The sequence below is a fragment of the Chiloscyllium plagiosum genome, unplaced genomic scaffold, assembly GCF_037043375.1.
Source record: "Chiloscyllium plagiosum isolate Xiang-an unplaced genomic scaffold, Cpla_swu_hap1 HiC_scaffold_28, whole genome shotgun sequence".
Lineage (NCBI taxonomy): Eukaryota > Metazoa > Chordata > Chondrichthyes > Orectolobiformes > Hemiscylliidae > Chiloscyllium > Chiloscyllium plagiosum.
The window spans coordinates 11,724,292-11,746,768 of record NW_028270166.1 but is presented as its reverse complement, the minus strand read 5'-3'; the positions used below and the strand labels follow the sequence as shown (position 1 = coordinate 11,746,768).

General features: G+C 43.5%; 1 protein-coding gene across 2 annotated transcripts in view; it reads right to left on the bottom strand.

Moving 5' to 3' along the window:
- Positions 1 to 5,808: 5,808 nt before the first annotated feature.
- Positions 5,809 to 22,477, bottom strand: part of LOC122565407 (protein FAM174C-like) — a 40,999-nt gene continuing 24,330 nt past the window's right edge. Inside the window, exons 2-4 of one of the 2 annotated variants that reach the window (XM_087975998.1) lie at positions 19,098 to 19,220; positions 16,947 to 17,027; positions 5,809 to 7,155 (exon numbers count right to left, since the gene is read on the bottom strand). In XM_087975998.1, the coding sequence (XP_087832124.1) occupies positions 16,994 to 17,027; positions 19,098 to 19,220 (157 nt within the window). In that variant the 3' untranslated portion in view covers positions 5,809 to 7,155; positions 16,947 to 16,993. The remainder of the gene's footprint in view (positions 7,156 to 16,946; positions 17,028 to 19,097; positions 19,221 to 22,477) is intronic. The other variant, XM_087975999.1, reaches the window with a different exon arrangement.

Genomic DNA, 22,477 nt, shown 5'->3' with positions numbered 1-22,477 from the left:
TGACAGTAAAGCGAACTTATATTCATACCCAGGAGGTGGTCTTCCGCTGTACCCATACCCCAGTGAGCAAACTTGGAGCCAGCATCCACTGGTCTTAGGTCAGGGTGCTGTTTGGTTGTACAATGTGTCAAACTCATGAGGACCTACTCAGTATTGGGCAATATCGTTCCCTTCATCTTTCCAAATACACAAACAGTCTGGATAATTTTTGTTAAAAATCTGGTCGGAATTGGCTTTCCCTCGGAAATAATTTATGGGCTCCATGTAGACAAATGATGATGAATGGACCTGCACCTGGGGGAAACAGCTTGGACTTTTAGTCTAATGCCACTTCCATTGGTTGTGAACCTATTGCTGAACCTACTAATTGTGATGTGTATCTACGCGCATATTGGTGGGTTTGGTTTAAAGACAGACTGGCTTCAACATTTTTACAAAACTCTTGTATTAAGATTCAATACAATTCATGACAATTTGAGCTACGCCAGCTTTTGCAATTTTTGAGAGTTGTAGCTCAAGTTGATAGTAAGTATGTGAGTTAGCTCGCTGAGGTGGAGGGTTTATTTTCAGACACTTCTTCACCATGACTAGGTAACATCATCACTGATTCTCACTGCTGATATTACCTAGTCATGTTACCTAGAAACACCTGAAAACAAACTTTCCAGCTCAGTGAGCTAACTTACATACTTATATGCCTGCTTTTAGTTTTACTCTTCCATTATTGGAAAACTAATCCACAATAGGGATAAGCAATAAATACTGGCCTGGCCAGTGATCCCCTCATCACATGAATTATATGAAACTCTATCACAGGAAGAGGATTCTGGGTAATCCAAGACAGAGGATGAAAAAGATTGCAGCTATAAGAGCAACTCTTATATTGGAGGTATTTTCAGTGTTGGAGCTGAATTCTTGCAGCAGTAATTACATGTTTTATAAGCTGTTGCATTGTTTTGGAACATTGCTGTTGATTTGATATTTTTTCTGCAATCTGAAAAAAAGAGGGAGAGAGGACAGGGACCATGTGGAAGGTGAAAACAGCAGTAAACATGCACAGCTGTCTTAATAGGCAGTGACAACATTTAAAAGCATCTGAATAGGTATATGAATAGGAAGGGTTTATAGTGATATGGGTCACATGTTGGTAAATGAGACTAGATTAATTGAGGATATCTAGTCGGCATGGACACGTTGGACTGAAGGTTCAACTGTAGAGGTCTATGACTCTATAATGCTAGTTGGTTTATGCCACATACTTCTCTGCATCTAGTTCTTCTCTTAGCTCCATCCACACTATGCTATACATGTCAAATGAGGAGCAGCTCTGAGACATCATTGCAATGTTGCATCAGTATCCTAAAGTCTGAATAGAACACCTACCTTCTTCCTGCTCTTCAGTATCATTATCCTGGAAGAAGATATGACTTTCAGACAGCAGGTATGTAGAAGTGTGACATGATGGGTAGGTGAGGTTAAGACAACAAATCAGCCATGATTGTAATGAAGGAAAAATATTGGATGGACTGAATAGCCTACTCCTGTTCCTATTAAAACAAACCCAGTATAAATGTAAACACCCAATGTACAATCTCTGCAGTATAAAAGGCTTTGTGATATTAGTAGACATGACTTGGCTGTTGTTTGTAATTTGGAATAAGTGCCAGATAAAACAAAATAACACCACCAAGTTGGAAAGCAAAGCAAGACGGCTGACAGGCAGTCAGCAAATCAGGTACATCACTGTAGAAAAAAGGATGCCACTAGATATTCTACATATAAGTTCTTCCTTAGAATTGAGGGTTTAATAGAATAAATAAATTCACTTGGATTCTGATGTCCTGCCACCAGGTTAAAGCTCAGTTCTATGTTCTCACTGCTCTCTGTACAGAGTGAGGGAGAGGTGGGAGGAGAATAGAGAGAGCGGCACTTGCACACAAAGACATAGACAGATCGGGCAATGGTGATCATTTACCTTCCAAACATATTCTACAATTCTACCATCAATTACTGCTGACAATCCTCCCTATTTAGATCAATTTGCACACAGACAATTAAATGATATGAGGCCCATCATTTTTTCTTATCGACAAATCCTTCTTGGTGCTACTATTTTGATCTAGGTGTCTCAGTATGAAATACTGGAGAGATTGGAGCAACAGTACACAAGGCTCAGCTCATTCAACATAAACCATACTCACGCTCCTAAACAATCAAAATTCACTAAAGATCCTTAGACAGCACCCTCCATACACACAACCTCTATCACCTCGAAGGATAAGACCAACAGCAACTCGGGAACACCACCATCAGTAAGTACCAATCAAGTCAAACAACATCCAGATTTGGTAATATGTTGCCATTCCTTCAACGTTGCTGGGTCAAAATCCTGGAATCCCCTCTGTCATGGCAGTGTGGATCTACATGCAGCACATGGACTGCAGTGATTCAAGGCTGCAGCTCACCAACACCTTCACAAGGGCAACTTAAGACAAGCAATAACTACTGGCTCAGGCAACAACACCCACATCTCAAGAATGAATAAAAGAAAACCATCAACACTTCAACATGCTGTGACTGAACAATCAAACCAAAATGAAATGTGATGACTCATCTTGACATCGTATGGAGCACTTAACTCATCAAAGATGACTTGAGATGCAGACCCTGAATGCATTATTATGTGATGCTTGCTGTTTGCTTGGCAAATGATTCTTTCTATCACAAGTGGAATAAGAACTGATGTATTAATGCTGAAGAACGAACTAAGACAAATGATAATATTGCTCAATTTGTAATAGGAAGGCACAGAGAAATATCTTAGGAGGATGTGTTCAAGTCTCACCATGGCAGCTACTGGAATTTTAAATTCATAAAACCTAGAATTTAGTCAAGGTAAATCGACATTTTGGGCAAAAGCCCTTCATCATTTGGGCTTTTGCACAACACTTCGATTTTCCTGCTCCTCAGATGCAACCTGTCCTGCTGTGCTTTTCCAGCACCACTTGAATCTTGACTCTAATCTCCAGCATCTGCAGTACCCACTTCTGCCTAGAATTTAATCAGCCTCTGTAACAGCAGCCATGAAAACTATCAATTATAGTAGAAGTTTATCTGGCTCACCCACGTCTTTTAAAGGAAATAAATTTGATGTCCTTCCCTGGTCTGACCATCATGAGATTCTAGGTCCACAGCAATTTGATCTTTGACTACCTTCTGTAGCAAGCCACTCAGTTCAAGGACACAGCAAATGCTGGCCTTGCCAGTGATGCTAATTTTCTTCCCAATTTCCACTGAGGCGACATTCATTTGCCTGTATTCATTCCAAGTGACCATTCGCCATGTTGGTATCTAGGAAGGGACATCATCAAAATGCTATTTAAAAATTGGTTGAGAGGATAGTAAGGACCAGTCTTCAAGCTGTTTCTTACTCAATGAGCACCCAGACACTGTCACCAAAAGCAGGGGCCCCTACCTCACCTAAGGGGCACTGGACGCTACAGTTGCGTTAGCTGAGGTCCAGCAACCTGTACAGTGAAGTAGACGTGGGACACCACTGGTGCTCTTGCTCTCTAGAAGCGTTCAGGTTCACAATGAAGGAAGAATCTCATTCTGAGTGTGGTTGAGCTGCATTTCACCCTCAGTCTCGAAATCTGGTGAACACTGACTTCCTCTGTACCTTCCCAAAGTTCGGAAGTAAGCATTTCAGACACTAATAGACTGACAAGATCAGAAACATCATAACGCTGGGCCCAAAATTAAACCAGCTCTGGTAATTGGAGGAAACAGTGGCAAACTGACATGAAGTAATCCATTACGCAGTAATTTATTGTTTTATCAGTAGCCAATCTTGAACTTTTTTCTTTCAATTAGTGCAAGTGATTTTTTTTATAATAATGCATAAATTTCCAAGACTTACTCATGTCCCCCACCCCTCTGTGCAAACATTTAGCAGTGTCCTTGATGCCTCAATGTTACTTGCTGGTCTTACGCCACTCAGCTGATTTGAAAACAAGACCAAAATGCACCATCTGGGACCAAGTGCAGCTATTTTATAAACAAGGACCCAATTAAAGTGAAATCTGGCACATATTAGTGCAACCTGCTCTTAGACTGGCCTACTCTTGCCAGGATAAGGCTCCAATGGTGCGATGGTCTGTGTGAAAGAATTGCTCTCCTCACTGTTTGCCATGGCTTTTAAGAGAGTGCTGTCCAATTTGCTCCAAGAGACCAATATCCATACAAATGTTGTAGGTGGCACAAAGGCGGCTTAACCAACTGTGCAAGTCAATGACAGCCCTGTTCCTTCCAGCACAGTTTGCAGGTTTAACATCCTTGCAGAATCTTGGCTCAGTGCTCTCCACCATTTCTTCCGCTCAGAGTTCCAAGGTCAAATGAATGAAGTTCTATTAGTGCTCCTGCGAGGGATAGTTAACTGTTAAATCTAATACATTTCACCATGGGTGTTCCCCTGAGAACTGAGGAGGGGCTTTTGGCACCTTCGCATTGAGTGACTGGTTTTAAAATTAAAACAAGCTTAAAAACTAAATATATTCACTGTCAGAAGTCAAACTTCTCAAAGCACAATCACAAGACTCTAATTGAAGTCACCTTCCCCTTCCAAAAGAAGGATCTAACAAAGACAACTAAAAAGAGGGAAAAAACAGTATTTAGGTTATACAGTCTCCTCATACTTTTCATAAGATTAAGTTAATTAGGGGAGGACAATAAATGATGGCCCAATGAGAAACACCACATTTCATGAATGAATTAAAAAAAACCTCCATCTTCAGAACTGACACTTATTTACCTTGAAGAATTTCTTTTCCAAATCATTTTTACAAAATGATAACATTAAAAATTTTTTTTTGAATAAAGCTGTGACCACCACTGCAGCTTCTTATACATAAGCTGCATTTAACAACTTGACCCGATGCAGCATTACTTGAACCAACCGCTACCCATTCCCACAGCACAGCTTTTTGTGAAACAGACTGAAAGGAAGATTCCTTTCCTCCATTTTAATTGAGGGGAAATGCCGAGAAGAACTCTAAATTTTTAAGAGCTGCAATATTTGATTTTAAATCATTTTCATTATGCTTTTGCAACACAAAATAATTCAATCCAAACAATAAAAACTTAAGGAAAGATAGACGACATGCAAGCTCATTTATTCATTGTGTAGACCATAAGCTGAAGTCTGCTGCTTGGTAAATGTGGACATTCTTGTGTCTCTGGTGTTGCTTTTGAACTCTAGTTAACTTAACATCACAAGCTTCCCTTTGTCATTAACAAGAATAACAGTCTAGTGAGTAAACATTGGAAGAGATGGCAAAAGGGAGGTGTATGTCTTGGCTCTCAATTTCTCAACCACCTTCAAACTCTGTAGGAGCATGCTCCCCCTTCTCCCCAGTGTTCACAAGCACAGTGTGCACTCACATTACAAAGCAACAACCCCTGTAATTTAACTGCACCTCAGTTTGGAATGGCATGTTGCACATCAGATCTGGTTCAGAAGGTAGGTCACTGAACCAGAAATACTGACTCTGCTTTCTCTCTCCAGATCCTGCCAGACCTGCTGAGTTTCTCCTGCAATTTTTGTTTTTCCCCTAAGTAGCAGCTTGCTGCCCAATCACTATGAAGTTCCATGAAGTCCTTGGGTAGCGGAACAAGCATTTTTTTGAGGATCAGAGCGTTCAGACACTTGCTCTACCGCTGATAGAGCACCTCTAGGGTGACAATGCAAATTAATTAGTCAGAGCTCTTCAGAAGCCCCTTGCAATCTTTCTATTAAAAAAAAAACACACATTTTCTTTCACAAAAAATTATTTTAATAAACAAGTAAACAAAATGGATGGCATTGAATTGTAACTCTTTTGTTGTTGTTTAAAAGGCTTATAAAACACTTCACAGTCCTGACAAGCTCCCAACAATGTGCGAGAAGGGCATGTTGCACCTTAATTAATCTTAAATCGAAGCTAAGAAACAGGCCCAAGTTATAAGTAGCATGACTGATGCCTACATGCAGCTGGGTCCCTCACAACTGCAGGCAGTAAATGTACATTCACACTTAAAAACTGCAGCATTCACACAACTGGCTGAAGCTAGTCAGCTGACCTTACTGACTTGCTACATTTGGCAGTAACCAAGGCACACTTTGTTTGGTCTAGGCCTCAGGAGTTGCCTTACTATTCACCAGTTTAACTCTGCACTCGTACCAGCTCAGAGAGAGGTGCATTTTCCCGCTCTTTTTCCTAAGGAAACATCACGGCACACTGAAGCAGTTGGAAAGGTGAATGTTAAAGGTTAAGTAGCATTCAGTGTTAAACAACAATCAAAGATATACAGTTATTTGCTCCCACTTTAGTTTAAGTGGATGCTGTTACATGACAACTGCATTTAAAAATCAACATTCCAGTGAGAGGTTAGCAAAGACTTTCTAAAAGAAAAGTGCTTTTAGCTTGATATTCAGGCACAGGTAGAGCAGTGTAATGTTTATATTGCTGGGTGGATGCTTACTGCACACTTGCTGAGAAGACTTATGGACCCCACTGTATTATTTAAGCACAGCAGTCAGGGCCCAATAATAATGGGGCCCTAGGTGCCAAAAAGAGGCAAAAGGTTTACCACTTCTATTCATCCCCACCCATTCCTATGGAGTACACATTGCTGGTCACCCATGGAAATTTTACACAGTCTTCACTGTGCCAATGCTGTATGTCAATAAGCTTATCCACCTAATGTGATTGAACAGCAGTTATCCCACCAAATTTAAATTAAACAATGCCAATGTAAACAGTCTGTAGGTTCTATTCGCTCCAAGCCGAGCTCTGTGACAAAACGCTTAGTCCAGGCTAACTTTAACTCATTACCCAGAACGTCTTTCGGAACGATTCACAGGAAATGATACAGAAATCACAATAATGGTGAAGTAAAAGTTTCCCCAACAATGGAAGAGTTTTAGCAGGGTTCCTTCGGTTTCCGAACATTGAAAAGTTTGGTTATGCTGGAGTTACCTGTCCAGTTGCACGCAAGATACAAATATATTTAGTCAGTCATCGGTAAGTAATTAGCAAATGACAAGAAGATTGAAGCTTCTGAAAACTGCATGACAAATAAGTCACATTCACCGTATGTCCTCAGAGTGCTTATTACCTGCAAATAAAAAATAAAAGACAGTCAGCAATGCTGTGAACTTAATTCGTAATCTTTTTCTCTCCAGTTAAATGATTATACTTTGCCTAACCAAACCAGATTCCATTCAGACCATAAGAAACAGGAACAAGAGAATGGCATTCAGTCCTTCGAACCTGCATCACCATTTGACAGGATCATGGTTGATCCAACAGCTTCCCCCCCCCCAACCCCCGAATAATTCCCGGCCCTTTCCCTGTGATTCTGGATTTCCCAACCGACCAAGAATCTATTTCAGACTTAAACATACACAAGGACTCTGCCTCCATATAGCTCTCTGCAGTAAAAAGCTTCAAAGACTCTCAATCCTCAGATTAAATTCCTCATCTCCATCTTAAATCAGTGCCTTTTTATTCTGAGACTATGCCCTCTTGTCCTAGAAGAAAGTGAGGATTGCAGATCAGAGTCGAACAATGTGATGCTGGAAAAGCACAGCAGGTCTGGTTCAGAAGGTAGGTCACTGAACCAGAAATACTGACTCTGCTTCCGAGGTGCAGGAAAGTCAACGTTTCGGTCAAAAGCCCTTCAACAGGAAAGGAATCTGCTCCTAGAGTCTCCCATGAGGGGATACATCCTTTCAATATTTACCCTGTCAAGCCCCTTAAGAACCCTTTATGTTTTAATGAGATCACCTCTCATTCTTCTCATTCCACTGAGTAGAGCTCCAACCTGTTTAAACTTTGCAAAAGCTAAGTTTTTGGAGTATACAAGCAGCACAAATTTGGACAGGTATTGCACTGATACTGATGTAGAGCACATTCTGGATTAGTGGTGCTGGAAGAGCACAGCAGTTCAGGCAGCAACCAAGGAGCAGCGAAATCAACGATTCGGGCAAAAGCCCTTCATTAGGAATAAAGGCAGAGGGCCTGAAGCGTGGAGAGATAAGCTAGAGGAGGGTGGGGGTGGGGAGAAAGTAGCATAGAGTACAATAGGTGAGTGGGGGAGGGGATGAAGGTGATAATCAGGGAGGAGAGGGTGGAGTGGATAGGAGGAAAAGGAGATCGGCAGGTAGGACAAGTCCGGACAGGTCAAGGGGACAGTGTGGAGCTGGAAGTTTGGAACTAGGGTGAGGTGGGGGAAGGGGAAATGAGGAAACTGGTGAAGTCCACATTGATGCCCTGGAGTTGAAGCGTTCCGAGGCGGAAGATGAGGCGTTCTTCCTCCAGGCGTCTGGTGGTGAGGGAGCGGCGGTGAAGGAGGCCCAGGACCTCCATATCCTCGGCAGAGTGGGAGGGGGAGTTGAAATGTTGGGCCACAGGACGGTGTGGTTGATTGGTGCGGGTGTCCCGGAGGTGTTTCCTAAAGCTCTCCGCTAGGAGGCGCCCAGTCTCCCCAATGTAGAGGAGACTGCATCGGGAGCAACGGATACAATAAATAATATTAGTGGATGTGCAGGTAAAACTTTGATGGATGTGAAAGGCTCCTTTAGGGCCTTGGATGGAGGTGAGGGAGGAGGTGTGGGCGCAGGTTTTACAGTTCCTGCGGTGGCAGGGGAAGGTGCCAGGATGGGAGGGTGGGTTGTAGGGGGGCGTGGACCTGACCAGGTAGTCACGGAGGGAATGGTCTTTGTGGAAGGTGAAAAGGGGTGGTGAGGGAAATATATCTCTGGTGGTGGGGTCTTTTTGGAGGTGGCAGAAATGTCGGCGGATGATTTGGTTTATGCAAAGGTTGGTAGGGTTGAAGGTGAGCACCAGGAGCGTTCTGTCCTTGTTATGGTTGGAGGGGTGGGGTCTGACGGCAGAGGTGTGGGATGTGGACGAGATGCGTTGGAGGGCATCTTTAACCATGTGGGAAGGGAAATTGCGGTCTCTAAAGGAGGCAGCCATCTGGTGTGTTCTGTGGTGGAACTGGTCCTCCTGGGAGCAGATACGGCGGAGGTGGAGGAATTGGGAGTACAGGATGGCATTTTTGCAAGAGGTAGGGTGGGAAGAGGTGTAATCCAGGTAGCTGTGGGAGTCGGTGGGTTTGTATAAAAATGTCAGTGTCAAGTCGGTCGTCATTAATGGAGATGGAGAAGTCCAGGAAGGGGAGGGAGGTGTCAGAGATGGTCCAGGTGAATTAAAGGTCAGGGTGGAACGTGTTGGTGAAGTTGATCAATTGCTCAAGCTCCTCGCGGGAGCACGAGGTGGCACCAATGCAATCATCAATGTAGCGAAGGAAGAGATGGGGAGTGGTGCCGGTGTAATTACGGAAGATCAACTGTTCTACGTAGCCAACAAAGAGACAGGCATAGCTGGGGCCCATACGTGTGCCCATGGCTACCCCTTTGGTCTGGAGGAAGTGGGAGGATTCAAAGGAAAAATTGTTAAGGGCGAGGACCAGTTCGGCCAAACGAATGAGAGTGTCAGTGGAAGGGTACTGTTGGGGACGTCTGGAGAGGAAAAAAACAGAGGGCTTGGAGGCTCTGGTCATGGCGGATATAGGTGTAGAGAGATTGGATATGCATGGTGAAGATGAGGCGTTGGGGACCGGGGAAACGGACGTCTTGGAGGAGGTGGAGGGCGTGGGTGGTGTCTCGAACGTATGTGGGGAGTTCCTGGACTAGGGGGGATAGGACAGTGTCGAGGTAGGTAGAGATGAGTTCAGTGGGGCAGGAGCATGCTGAGACAATGGGTCGGCCAGGTTGGTCAGGCTTGTGGATCTGGGGAAAGAGGTAGAACCGGGCAGTGCGGGGTTCCCAGACTATGAGGTTGGAAGCTGTGGGTGGGAGACCTCCCGAGGTGATGAGGTTCTGTATTGTCTGGGAGATGATGGTTTGGTGATGGGGGGGGGTGGGGTCATGGTCGAGGGGGCAGTAGGAAGAGGTATCCTCAAGGTGGCATTTGGCTTCAGCGGTGTAGAGGTCAGTGCGCCAGACTACCACTGCGCCCCCTTTATCCGCTGGCTTGATGGTGAGGTTGGGATTGGAGCAGAGGGATTGGAGGGCTGCGCGTTGTGAGAGTGAGAGGTTGGAGTGGAGGAGGGGGGGTAGACAGGTTGAGGCGGTTAATGTCCCAGCGGCAGTTGGAAATGAAGAGGTCGAGGGTAGGGTCAGGTGGATGCAGTGTGTTGGAGATGGGCAAAGGGGTCCTCGGAAGGTGGGCGGGAATCCTGATTGTGAAAGTAAGCTCGGAGGCAGAGGCGACTGAAGAATTGTTCGACGTCACGGCGTGTATTAAATTCATTGATGCGTGGACGGAGGGAGATGAAGGTGAGTCCTTTGCTGAGGACTGATCGTTCGTCCTCACTGAGGGGGTAGTCTGGAGGGATGGTGAAAACTCGGCAGGGCTGGGAGCTTGGATCTGGTGTGGGTGTGGAGCTGGGAGTGGGGGCGGAACCTGTAACTGGAGTGGGTGTGATGGTGAGGGGAATGGGGGTGGAGTCATGAGCAGGGGTGGTGTTCCCCTCGGGGTTCTGGGGGGTGGGGATAGTGACAATGGAGTCTGTGGGGGGCGTGTCAGCAGAATGCAGGTGAGAGGTGCTGGTGGGGGCGGAAGTGGTGGTGACCATGGCAGTAGGGGTGGCGGAAGTCACTGAGCGTGTGGCATCAGCAATGATTTGAGGGACGGAAGTGATGTCACGTGTGATGCATGAGGAATTGAGGGGGGTGGAAGTGGCTGTGGGAGTGGCCATGATGCGGGCGGAAGTGACATCATCGATCAGCGTGGGGGGTGGCAGCTGCATCAGCCGTATGGTTAATGGCGTCTGAGTAGATTCCGAGGCCAGGGGAATCTTCTGGAATGTTTGAGGAGCACTGGTTCTGGAGATGGGTAGATAAAAGTTTGTTGTACTTACAGTTTTTGATGTTTGAGATGGAATTGAAATACTGTTTGTTGAGAGTATGAATTCTCCTGAGGATGTAGTACAGAGTGGGTCCTTTGCAATTCTGAGACAGTGTGGCCCTCAGCTGAGGCAGGGCTGACTGCAGAGAGGTTAGGTACCAGCGCATTGCTGCGAGTGTGGAGCGGAGGATCTTGAAGGAGAACTGTTGCTGGTGTTTTTGAATCTGTAGTCTATACTGTTTGTCCTGTTTGGGCCCGAACTCTGCTGGTTTAAAGGTGGTCCGGAATCCGTGTGGGATGAGTTGGTTACGGAGGCAGGCACTGAGGAAGCAAATGTGGCTGTGGTAGCGAGTTTGTTTCACGACATGGTTGAAGAGCTTCAGGGCAGAGGAAATGACCTAGGAGTTGCAGTGGGAGAGGGACTCCCTGAGATTCTTGTAGAGAGAGGAGGAAAAGTTCTTCAAGGCAGGCATCCTTGCAAGAGGATTTGCAGTAGGGTTAGAATCAACGAGGTAAAAACAATGACTGCAGATGCTGGAAACCAGATTCTGGATTAGTGGTGCTGGAAGAGCACAGCAGTTCAGGCAGCATCCAAGGAGCAGCGAAATCGACGTTTCGGGCAAAAGCCCTTCATCAGGAATAAAGGCAGAGAGCCTGAAACATGGAGAGATAAGCTAGAGGAGAGTGGGGGTGGGGAGAAAGTAGCATAGAGTACAATAGGTGAGTGGGGGAGTGGATGAACGTGATAGGTCAAGGAGGAGAGGGTGGAGTGGATAGGTGGAAAAGGAGATCGGCAGGTAGGACAAGTCCGGACAAGTCATGGGAACAGTGCTGAGCTGGAAGTTTGGAACTATGGTGAGGTGGGGGAAGGGGAAATGAGGAAACTGTTGAAGTCCACATTGATGCCCTGGGGTTGAAGTGTTCCGAGGCGGAAGATGAGGCGTTCTTCCTCCAGGCGTCTGCTGGTGAGGGAGCGGCGGTGAAGGAGGCCCAGGACCTCCATGTTCTCGGCAGAGTGGGAGAGGGAGTTGAAATGTCGGGCCACAGGGCGGTGTGGTTGATTGGTGCGGGTGTTCCGGAGATGTTCCCTGAAGCGCTCTGCTAGGAGGCGCCAGTCTCCCCAATGTAGAGGAGACCGCATCGGGAGCAACAGATACAATAAATAATTTTAGTGGATGTGCAGGTAAAACTTTGATGGATGTGGAAGGCTCCTTTAGTGCCTTGGATAGAGGTGAGGGAGGTGGTGTGGGCACAGACCAGAATCAGTTTCTCTTCTTCATTTTCTGGCCAAGCAAGACTATTCACGTCTGAATCATGCATATGCAGCCCACATTTGGAGCACAACAGGTCTCATCTTAAATAAGCAGATGGAAAGGAAGTTCAGTAAATCCCCTGGTTATCAACTGGAATTTCTCACACATTAATAAAGTGTCACTGATTGTAGTTTTATAGCAGTCAGTGCCTAGTTGAACCAATGCAAGAAACAATTGCTTCAACTTTGTTCAAAACCACTTGCTTATCTTAAACCCAGGGAACCTGCACCACAGACACACACAGCATCAATGTGTAAGCAACACCAATACAGGCACTAAATATACTGTACATTATAGACTGAATTTCAAAAGAAAAATCATTTTCTTTCATTCCAAAAGATAACCTGTAAAATTCGAATGAGAATACACTAAAATGGGAAGTTCAGGATTTTGTGTAGAGGTACACCATAAATGCACACAGCATTGAAGTTAGTATGCATAAAAACCAATTGTTGGAGCACGGCCGAATGTAGCACTCAAAAGGAGACAAGTTAGGATTTAATATTGTAAAATACAGAAGATGAGGATGGAATCAGAGACGTAACAAGGGGGAAAGGTTTAAGAGTGGTGATGTTCCCACAAACGGAACAAATTTATCTGAGCATTCAGTAAAAGATATTTTGAGCTGGCAATCTCAGTACGAAATGACCAATGACGGGACATGAATTAAAATCGAGTTTAGGCAATTTAGAAACATACTGGGAATGTGCAGTTCCTGTGAAGGAAATAGTTAATGCTTTGGAAGTACACCCATCACACTCTAACCAGGTGCTGGCTGACCAGTATATTACTAGTTTCTGCTTTTTATTTTACTAAACAATTACAAAACATTTTACAAAAAAAAGTTAACATTTACAGCTGTATATAAGAGACAGCAACTTTACAAGGGAGAGGAGCAGCAAAACCAGGCCCCAAACCTTACCGTTCAACCAGTTTCCAGGGAAATGAGGACAAACCTCAAATCCCAGTTTCTGCTTTTTATTCTGTATTATTAATTCAACCTGATTACTACCTGCTTAATGTGATTTCAATACACTGTATTTCCATCACCTCAACACAGTATAGGCCCACCAAAACCCCACTCCTATAGTGCACGATAGAGGGGGGTGACTCCAGCTTGCAGAGTCCACTTGCTGTCCTAACAACTCTGAAATTCCCTACATGGAGAGACTGCCTTGCTTGCTGAGGTGAAACACGAAACATGTTGCAAAACAGGAGGAGGGAAACAAAGGTAAAGCATGGGTTTGATGTTAAGAGAAGGAAAAGAGTACTCAGTAATTAATGTAAAGCCACATTTGCGATATCTTTGCTCGAGGCTCTCGGTCACTGCCACTGAGACACTGTCCCTCGATGGTAAACAGCCTTTAACTTCTGCTGAGCACTAAAAATCAATATCCAGGAGTATGATGCATGTGGGCCCTCACTGGGTTCCGTAGCAGCTGGCAGGAGACAGACCTGTCAGGTCCATTCACCTGAACAGACCTTTCCCAAATGGGACATCCAACATGGTTTGGTCTCCCGGGGAACAGAGGGCATCGCATTTTGATAAAACGACAGTAGGAAACGGATGATTTCTGTGTGTTATATTCCCCAGCTTCACTGGGAATACTTGAGATACAAATACTTATTCCCTATACTCTCTTTAATGTCACTGTCCTTAAAATTTATCCACTACATTAAGGATTTTAAACTACATTTTCTTAAAATTCACATTCACCTCTGAACGCATTCTATCATTTATTTTTCTCTCCTATTATCCAACAGCAAGCATCGATATCATCAGGGGAGTTCAGTTACTCAGCTGTACAGCTCTCAAACAAGGACCTGTCAAGAGCAGACAGCAGCTCTCACTCCAGCTCCTCTCCAGCCTGCACCCCCTCCATCACAGAGACAGGAGGTGAGCACTATTCAAATTACTCACCTTGAAGAAGCCCACATGCACAAACTCATTTACTGGGATTTGAATGAAAACAGAACGCTGCATGATATCAGTCAGAGTGCCTCTGAAAGATATAAAATCCCCAACTGTAGATGAAGCATTAACTGACAGTTTTTGGGAAGGGCCGCATATCTGAATAAGTTCTCTTATATCTTCAAATGTATGTACGTCACTGAGCAAAGTGTAACCAGGAAAGTTGAAGGATTCAACCTCAAACCTGTGCTTAGTCAATCAAGGCATGGTGAGGGGAGAACAATTAGCCTTAGCGACCTCAAAATTTGAGCATGTGGAAGAAACTAAGCACAGAATTGTGCCGCTGATGGGTATGCAGGGAGAAATATTTGATGCAGCTATCCGACTGCCCCCTCCTCAAACATAATCAATCGACCTGCCCACATTTACAGCTTAGGTTCATCTAAAATGGACATTTAACAAGGGTTGAGGATGGAAAAGCTTGCATATTATAGTATATGCAAGGTATCTCAATGCATCTTTCAGCCAATTAAGTCATTTTCAAGCGCAGTTACTGCTATTATCTAGAAAATGAGGCAGCCTATTTACTAAATAGCACTAAAATAATGACCTAATAATCGGATGCAGGTTGAGTGTTAAATATCGGTCAAGGCATAGTGGAGAACTCATCTCGGACTAGCACTAGGAATTCTTCAGTGTCCACCCGAGAGGGCAGGCTGACCCTAATGTCTCATCCGAAATATAACATCTCCTGACAGATGCAGCACTGGTCTGAAATGGCAGCCTGGATGTCAGGTTTCAAAAAAGGGTTGGGACCCTTGACCCGGTGACTAGGTTGCAGTCACGCTATCACTGAACAAAGGCACCAACAAGAATCCACTGGCAGCGAGCTCAAGAAATTTGCCATTCTATACAAGAGACTTCCAGTCTTGATTTCCTGATTAGAACTTTCTGAACGCAACTAGTGCCTAGCAATTTGCCGCGAGCAAGGTACAAAGATTTACTGTAAGGTTCTTTAAAAGGAAATCCGATGGCACTGACAAATGTTAAATTGAATTCACATTCAGAGCAAAATGCAGAACTAGACACACGTGAATGAGAACCAACTGTAATTTATATCAGTTTATCATGAAAGGCATTGAGGCAATGAAGGAAATAAACTTTTCTAAAAGCTGAACATTCAACAATAATAGCTCATAACAAGCAAATTCCAATTAAATCAGAAAAAGAGGCTCAAAGTGACCCCCCAAAATTTAAAGAATCTTAAGTTACCATGGAAGTCATTTAAAAAAAGTATTCAAAATTTGCTACAGGGGGAAATAAAAACTTCTGTTTAACATTCAAACTCATTGAGTAAATAACCCGCTAATTTGTGGCAAGGAAGAGCTGCCCACAGTTGCTGAAGGCATTTCTGACTCTCTGAGCTGCTGTATTTTTGGTCTTTGGTTTAAATTAACTCTGGTGAGAAAACAGGGACAGGATTGTCCACGCTCAGTAATGACATTTTAAAAAAAAAATCAAAATAAAACGTGAGGAACTGAGCGTAGCATTTCATTGCAGTTAACAGAGACAAGTAAACTTTAATATGTGAGAGGAAATGAGATAAAGGTTAACAAGTGGCTTTAGTGATAAGTGAAGCATTTAAATGAATGCAATACTCAAGCATACATTCATCCTCTGATTTAAAAACTTTTTCTTATCTTCAGATTAGGCACTTTACAATCTTCTGGACTTCATATTGAGTTCAACACCTTCAAATTGTGAAGCATTCCCATTCTCACTCCTTCCCTTTCTTTTAACTGTACTTGTTTATATTCTCTGTCACCATTTTCTCTCGCTCTCTCGCTCTCTCTCCCCCCTACCCTAGTGAGACTGTCTGTCTGTTCTTTAACACCTGGCAATTAGAATCACCACTGTTGTGCCATTTTCACATTCCAATCGCTTAACCTGAACTATCAGCATCTTTTCTCCCACAGCACTCCACACCCCACCCCACTCCCCAACTACAGCTGCCCCCTCCACACTTCACTTCAGCTCTGATGAAGGGTCATCTAGACTTGAAACGTTAGCTTGCTCTCTCTTCACGGATTTGGAGATGCCGGTGTTGGACCAGGGTGTACAAAATTAAAAATCACAAAATACCAGGTTATAGTCCAACAGGTTTAAGTGGAAGCACTAGCTTTCGGAGCGACACTCCTTCATCAGGTGATTGTCTGATCACCTGATGAAGGAGCAGCGCTCCGTAAGCTAGTGTTCTTCCAATTAAATCTGCTGGACTATAACCTGGTGTTGAGAGATTTTTAACTCTCTTCACGGATGCTGCCTGACTCACTGTGATCGCCAGCATTTGTTGTTTTCCGTACATCTCCTTACCCCTCTCAGATTCCCATTCCTCCTACAGGCTTCAAACCCACTCTCTTGCGCTTTCTAACCACTGTGCCATCCCATAGCAGGTGAAATCTGGATGATGGGACAGGCCAAATCTGGATGATGGGACAGGCCAATTCTGAAAACGTCAAAGTCGGAGGTTGAGTAACTGCCCTCCTTTGACCACATAACACCTAAGACACAATTCCCTTCATGTCTACATTGAAGAATATTTTACAGTTAGGCCTATTGAGGAATTGGGAAAACAGACATTGCTCATGGGAAGCTGGAAACAAGGTAGGGATCGGAGTTTGGTTTGGAGGGGAGGAATGTGGTGGGTGTAATACAGAAGATCACAGGAAGAGAAAGGCAGGAATGCGAAGATCTACGAAAACTCACAGCGAAGCAGTGGAGAGTGTCTCGAAGCATTTGTAGTGGATGGAAAGTCAGCAAGATTGAGAGGCAGTGTGGTTAATGCTCCTGCAAAGATTGAAAGAGAAAGTAGGAGAGCAATGTGTCAGCACACCGTGAATACAGCAGACCATTTTTACCCACATGCTAAGAATCAATACTATTTCCCTGTACTCAAGTAGTGCAAGTGTTAGTAAACAGCACACTCCCTTTCGGGTACTAAATAACATGATTGAGTGCAGTCGGCTCAGCTAAAGGAATGTCTCGTGCAATGTAAAGTTCCCTCTACTCTGTTGAAACCTCTCAAACGTCCTACTGGAATCTTCTGTGGCCTGCTCAAGCATAATCTGAAGGACAGAGTTACGCAATGGGGCAATGTGCACAGGGAACTTGATTATGGCTGTCAAACTTATTTCATACAAAAGGTTCCTATAGCTTGAAGCAAGCCACATTCCATAGTTCTGAGCTGAATTTAAACAGTGCCACTTAGAACATGAGAAAACATGCATTCCTTTGCAATGTTTGCATATTTAAAGCATGACTGTGCAATGCAAGTAAATTTACCCCACGCATGCACACACCAGGAAGCTGAGTGGGTAGATGCTCTAAAATATCAACAATATGTGAACCAGGGAAACCCCCATACCCGTCTCCAAGTCATACAATATCAAATATTACAGCAAAATATTACAGGCAGATTTAAGTCCATAAGACAGAGGAAAAGGTTAGGCCATTCAGCCCATCGAGTCTACTCCTTAGTAACAAAGTGTCTAAATACATTTTTAAAATACAACTACTCAAAATGTGCCAATACTCAAAAACAACATTTTAAAAGGCAAGTCATATTGTAAAATGACAACTTTTGCACCATTTAATTTTATCTTTCTTTAATATTATCACTTGAGAAAACTTTTTATAAGGAGCTCCATTTCCTGACCTTGGTGCAAGCTGTTAACACCACATCTTGGCAAATGTGCTCTACTTGTTGACCATTTGCACTGTAAAGAAACACTTTATGGTTGTTTCTAAAACTATTCACTTCAAAACCTGAACCTGTGCATGCTTATTCAATTGTTGAATGGGAAAATCTGAGTTTTATTTTGGGTATAACTTTAATGCTGGGCTGGGGGGAGGTGGGGGTGTGTAGAGTATTGTAATGCCAACAGCGTGGGTTCAATTCCCATCAGTGGCTGAGCTTACCATAGAGGACTCTCTTTCTCAACCTCTCCCGTCACCTGAGATATGGTGAATCCCAGGTTAAATCACCACCAGTCTTCTCTCTCTCTCTCTATCATTAGAGAGCAGCCCTATGGTCTGGTAAGACTATGGTGACACAACGACACCTTTAAATATCTCTCTGAAATATCACTTCTCAAAGACATCACAAATTAGCTTCAATATTCTCCTGTGCCCCTCCTGGTCTTAGGCATGGTGTCCTCTTTTTGCCATAACAAGCAGAATTGTAAACAGAAATCCAAATGGATCAGACGCCAGGGAGACTATGGCACAGTCGTAACATCAGTGGACTGGAAATTTAGAGGGCCACCTTCATGTTTTGGGGGCTTGGATTCCAATACCACAACTGCAGCTAACTGAATTTAAACTCAATCAATCCGGAATTGAAAGCTTATAGCAAGCATGAAATTATCATGGATTTTTACAAGAACCAGTCTGGTTCACTAATAAACTTTAGGGAAGGAAATCTGCCATCCCTGTCTGGTCTGGCCTATTTGTGAATCCAGACCCACAACAGTGATGTTACTCATCATTGCTCTTTGAAATGGTTCTTGCAGCCACTCAGTTCAAGATAATTAGAAATGGGTAACACACACTGCTGGTTAGCAACACCTACACTACATTACACGAACAAATAAAAAAAAACATTGCAACGCTGAAAAGAAAGGGAATGAGTTTACTCAGCTTATTAAAATGCATCAATGCCTTCCACTAGATTTTTCAAATTTTTGTTTTATATATTCAGCATTAGATGTTTTCAGAGATGGGAATAATTTGAAGAAAGCATAACTGCCCAACCACTTGAAGCATTTACTTTGCAGGAGACAGCTAGATCATAAGACAGAGACAAATATAAAATGGTTAGAACCGAACTCTGCAGTCAGTACACTCAATAATCCTTACCTCCTCATGCCCTTTACTTCAAATAAAGTTGTGTCATCATCGTCAGTATCCATTGGAGCCATTTCCACATGGTCATCATATGAAGCAAGCAAGCCATACTTCTTTCTTTGTGTTTTCTTTAACCTAAGAGGTAGAATTTTGTTTTAAAAATTGTGAATAAAAGGACTTCTCCCTCTCGGAACCATTAGACAGGGCAGTGGGTGAAGGAATTCTTCATTTTGCAATTGGTTCACTTCACGAACATGCAGAGAAATGTCAGCTTCCTGCTGTAACAGCAATTTCATCTACAAAATTAAGATGTGTCTAGTAACCACTTATTCCCAACTCTTCCCCATCCCATTTCCTTTCCTTTCCTTTGCCTTGACGTTCAAGACACATTTCCACACATTCCTTTTGTAAGCCTTTCTGTGACAGGACCTAAACATCTTGGAACTTCTTCTCGTTTGATTTTTCTGATTTCTTGCAATCAGCTCGAAGTGGCTCAGTAGATCCTACTTTTGCCCCAAAGCAGCAGATTGTGGTTTTAAGTCCCATTCCACAGGCTTGACCACAAAAATTGGATCGCCACTTCAGTGCATTACTGAGGGGGTGCTGCACTTTCAGAACTGTTGGATGGGATATTACACAAAGGACCCATGAAACTATCGTACAGCACTTTATTCCCAAAAAACAGCAGTGCAACATTCCAATAATTTTCCTCTAAGAATCAGGATAATTAAAAGCAGATCATCTGCTTGATATAATATTCACAGTGTTGTTTGTGGGAGCTTGCTCTGCACAAATTGGGTGTCAAGTTTTCCAATTAACAGGGATCAGACTTTGATAGTATTTCACTGGGTGCTGAGTCACCATGGGACATCCTGATATTATGAAAGATACTACATCAGTGCAAGTCTCTCTTTCTAAACTTAAGAATTCCATCGCCCAAATAGGACTCTATCTTGTTTATTCTGTCTTACTTTTTCCAGCTAGTGTCGAACATTCTAATGGTCTTGGCTTCTCTCTCATATTTCTAAATTTAAAAGACACAGAGCTGCCTGGAGATAAGAGGAACAGATGGCAGTGAAATGCATGACCGGTAACATTATGCAATCTCCCGCGCTCTGTCTCGCCCTGGTAGAGCAGAAACAGCAGCCTTGGCAATAGATCCTGTGTGGCGCATTACATTCCTTTGTTAAACACAATGCTAATGGTGCGGAGTGAAGGTTAAAACATGGATGTTAAACAGAATATTTAAGTGCTTTAATTGCCTCATTAGGGGCTTCAACGCTTTGGGTTACTTAAGCTAAATGGGATTCTAATTCACTTTTAAACGTTCGCACAACGCAAAATAACAAATTGGAGAGAAATTCATCATTATACAAGGTAAATTAAGGCAGTTCTGCTCAATTACTAAAAATAATATGCAACACAAAGTTAATGAGGTAATAGCTCTTTTAAAGAGTCAGCACAGGTGTGATGGGCCAAATGAACTCCTTCTGTGGTGTAGCATGCCATGAGATTGCATTGCAAACACCCTTAACCTGTCGTCAGAATGCAGCTTTTATAACACATACTATCTCCTCTTTTTATCTGTGGAGAAACCAATGAATCAAGGGATGGCAAGTAGTAGAAAGATTCCAAGGAGAATCGCACTTCAGAAGCCACACATACATACCTCTGCAAATAAATACAAGAAAGAATTCAGGAGAAACATTTCCATTTATTTGCTCATGGAATGTGGGCATCATGGCCAGGCCAATTAGTCTTTATTCATTCCCAATTGCCCTTGAGAAGGTAGTGGCCAGTTGCACTAGAGGTGGTCACGATCAGCTGCCTTCTTGAACAGGCGAGACCATGCCGGGTAGAGTATAGCCACTGATGTTAGGGAGAAAGTTCCAGGATTCTAAGCCAGTGTCTCCCATTCAGTGACTAGAATGTGGAACTCACCACAAGGAATGTTGAGCTGAATAGTAAAGGTGCATTTAAGAGGAAACTAGATAAGCAGAGGAGGGGGAATGGTAGGAGAGTCTAAAACTGGAGGGCATAGGTTTAATGTGAGGAGAGAGATACAAAAGGGTCCAGAGGGGCAACGTTTTCACACAGAGGGTGGTGAATGCCTGAACACGCTGCCAGAGGTCTCAGTTATCCAAACAAGATGGGCAGGCACTATTTCGTTCGGATAATTGATTATTCGGTTAATTGGTTCAATGCCTCTCTTCTGGGGCTCGGAGTTTTGTGAAGTTTCCTTTTTCCTGCTCTGCCTGCCTTGCTCATACACTTGTATGTAAGGGACCTACTGCATTGTTGCAGCCACCTCCCATCTACCCCCCCCCCGCCCCCCTCCATAGAGATTTGCTGTAAAACAAAACAAACTGAGGCATTTCTATAGCAGCTTTCACGCCCCAAAATGCTCTATAATAGTGAGTACATTTCATTGGCTATAATATAGAAATGGGGCAGCCAATTTGCACATAAAAATCTCCCACTAAACAGCAACAGAATAATGACAAGATAACTTGATGTGATGTTGACTGATAGGTAAATGTTGGTCTGACACCACAACTACTCACATACTTTTCTTCAACCAGCATCACAATATCTTCCACATTCAAAAAGGCAAATGGGACCTCGAATTAATGTCTCATTTGAAAGATAGCATCTTTGACAGCACAGCGCTCACTCAATACTGCACAGACAGACAGAAATCAAGTCTCAGAGTAAATTAAAATAGTGAATGGCATTTAAATAGCTCGCAGTGACTGCTTTGTAGAAAATATATTGTTCCTTTCTCCTCCCCGATATTCACAGCTTTCGTATTTGTACAATAGAACATGAATATGGAATTTAACTTAATGGAAGATAAGAAAACATTATTTCCTCTGAATAATCAATAGTTTCTCCATTAGACAATAGGAGAAATGAATAGACATCCTTGTGCATTATGAGCAATAAAATGACCAAAGAGAAACAGGAAATAAAGACAGACTTTTACAATGTCCCTTACTTCAAAGTACTTCACATTCAGGAAATAATTTGAAGTGCAGTGACTTGAATCTAGCACATCATGTCACTTGGATACGTTTGGGTAGCATACTCTCACAGACAGTATTAGGATGAACAACCTTAACCCGCATTTGATGGCACTGGCGTAATTCTGGTCCAGATAAATAGACTAATGCCCAGTCAGATCTGGAGTCAGGCAGGGCTGCCCTCTCTCTCCTGCCTTGTTTGTGTGCTGCATAGAGCCATTTGCCAAGTCCATCAGGAAGGATGCGAGCCTGACAGGGGTGACTATTCCTGGCAGCGGGGGCCTGCAGGTTAAGGCTTCCCTGTACATGGATGACGTCGCCGTTTTCTGCTCGGATCCGCTGTCCGCGAGCAGACTCATGTGCATATGT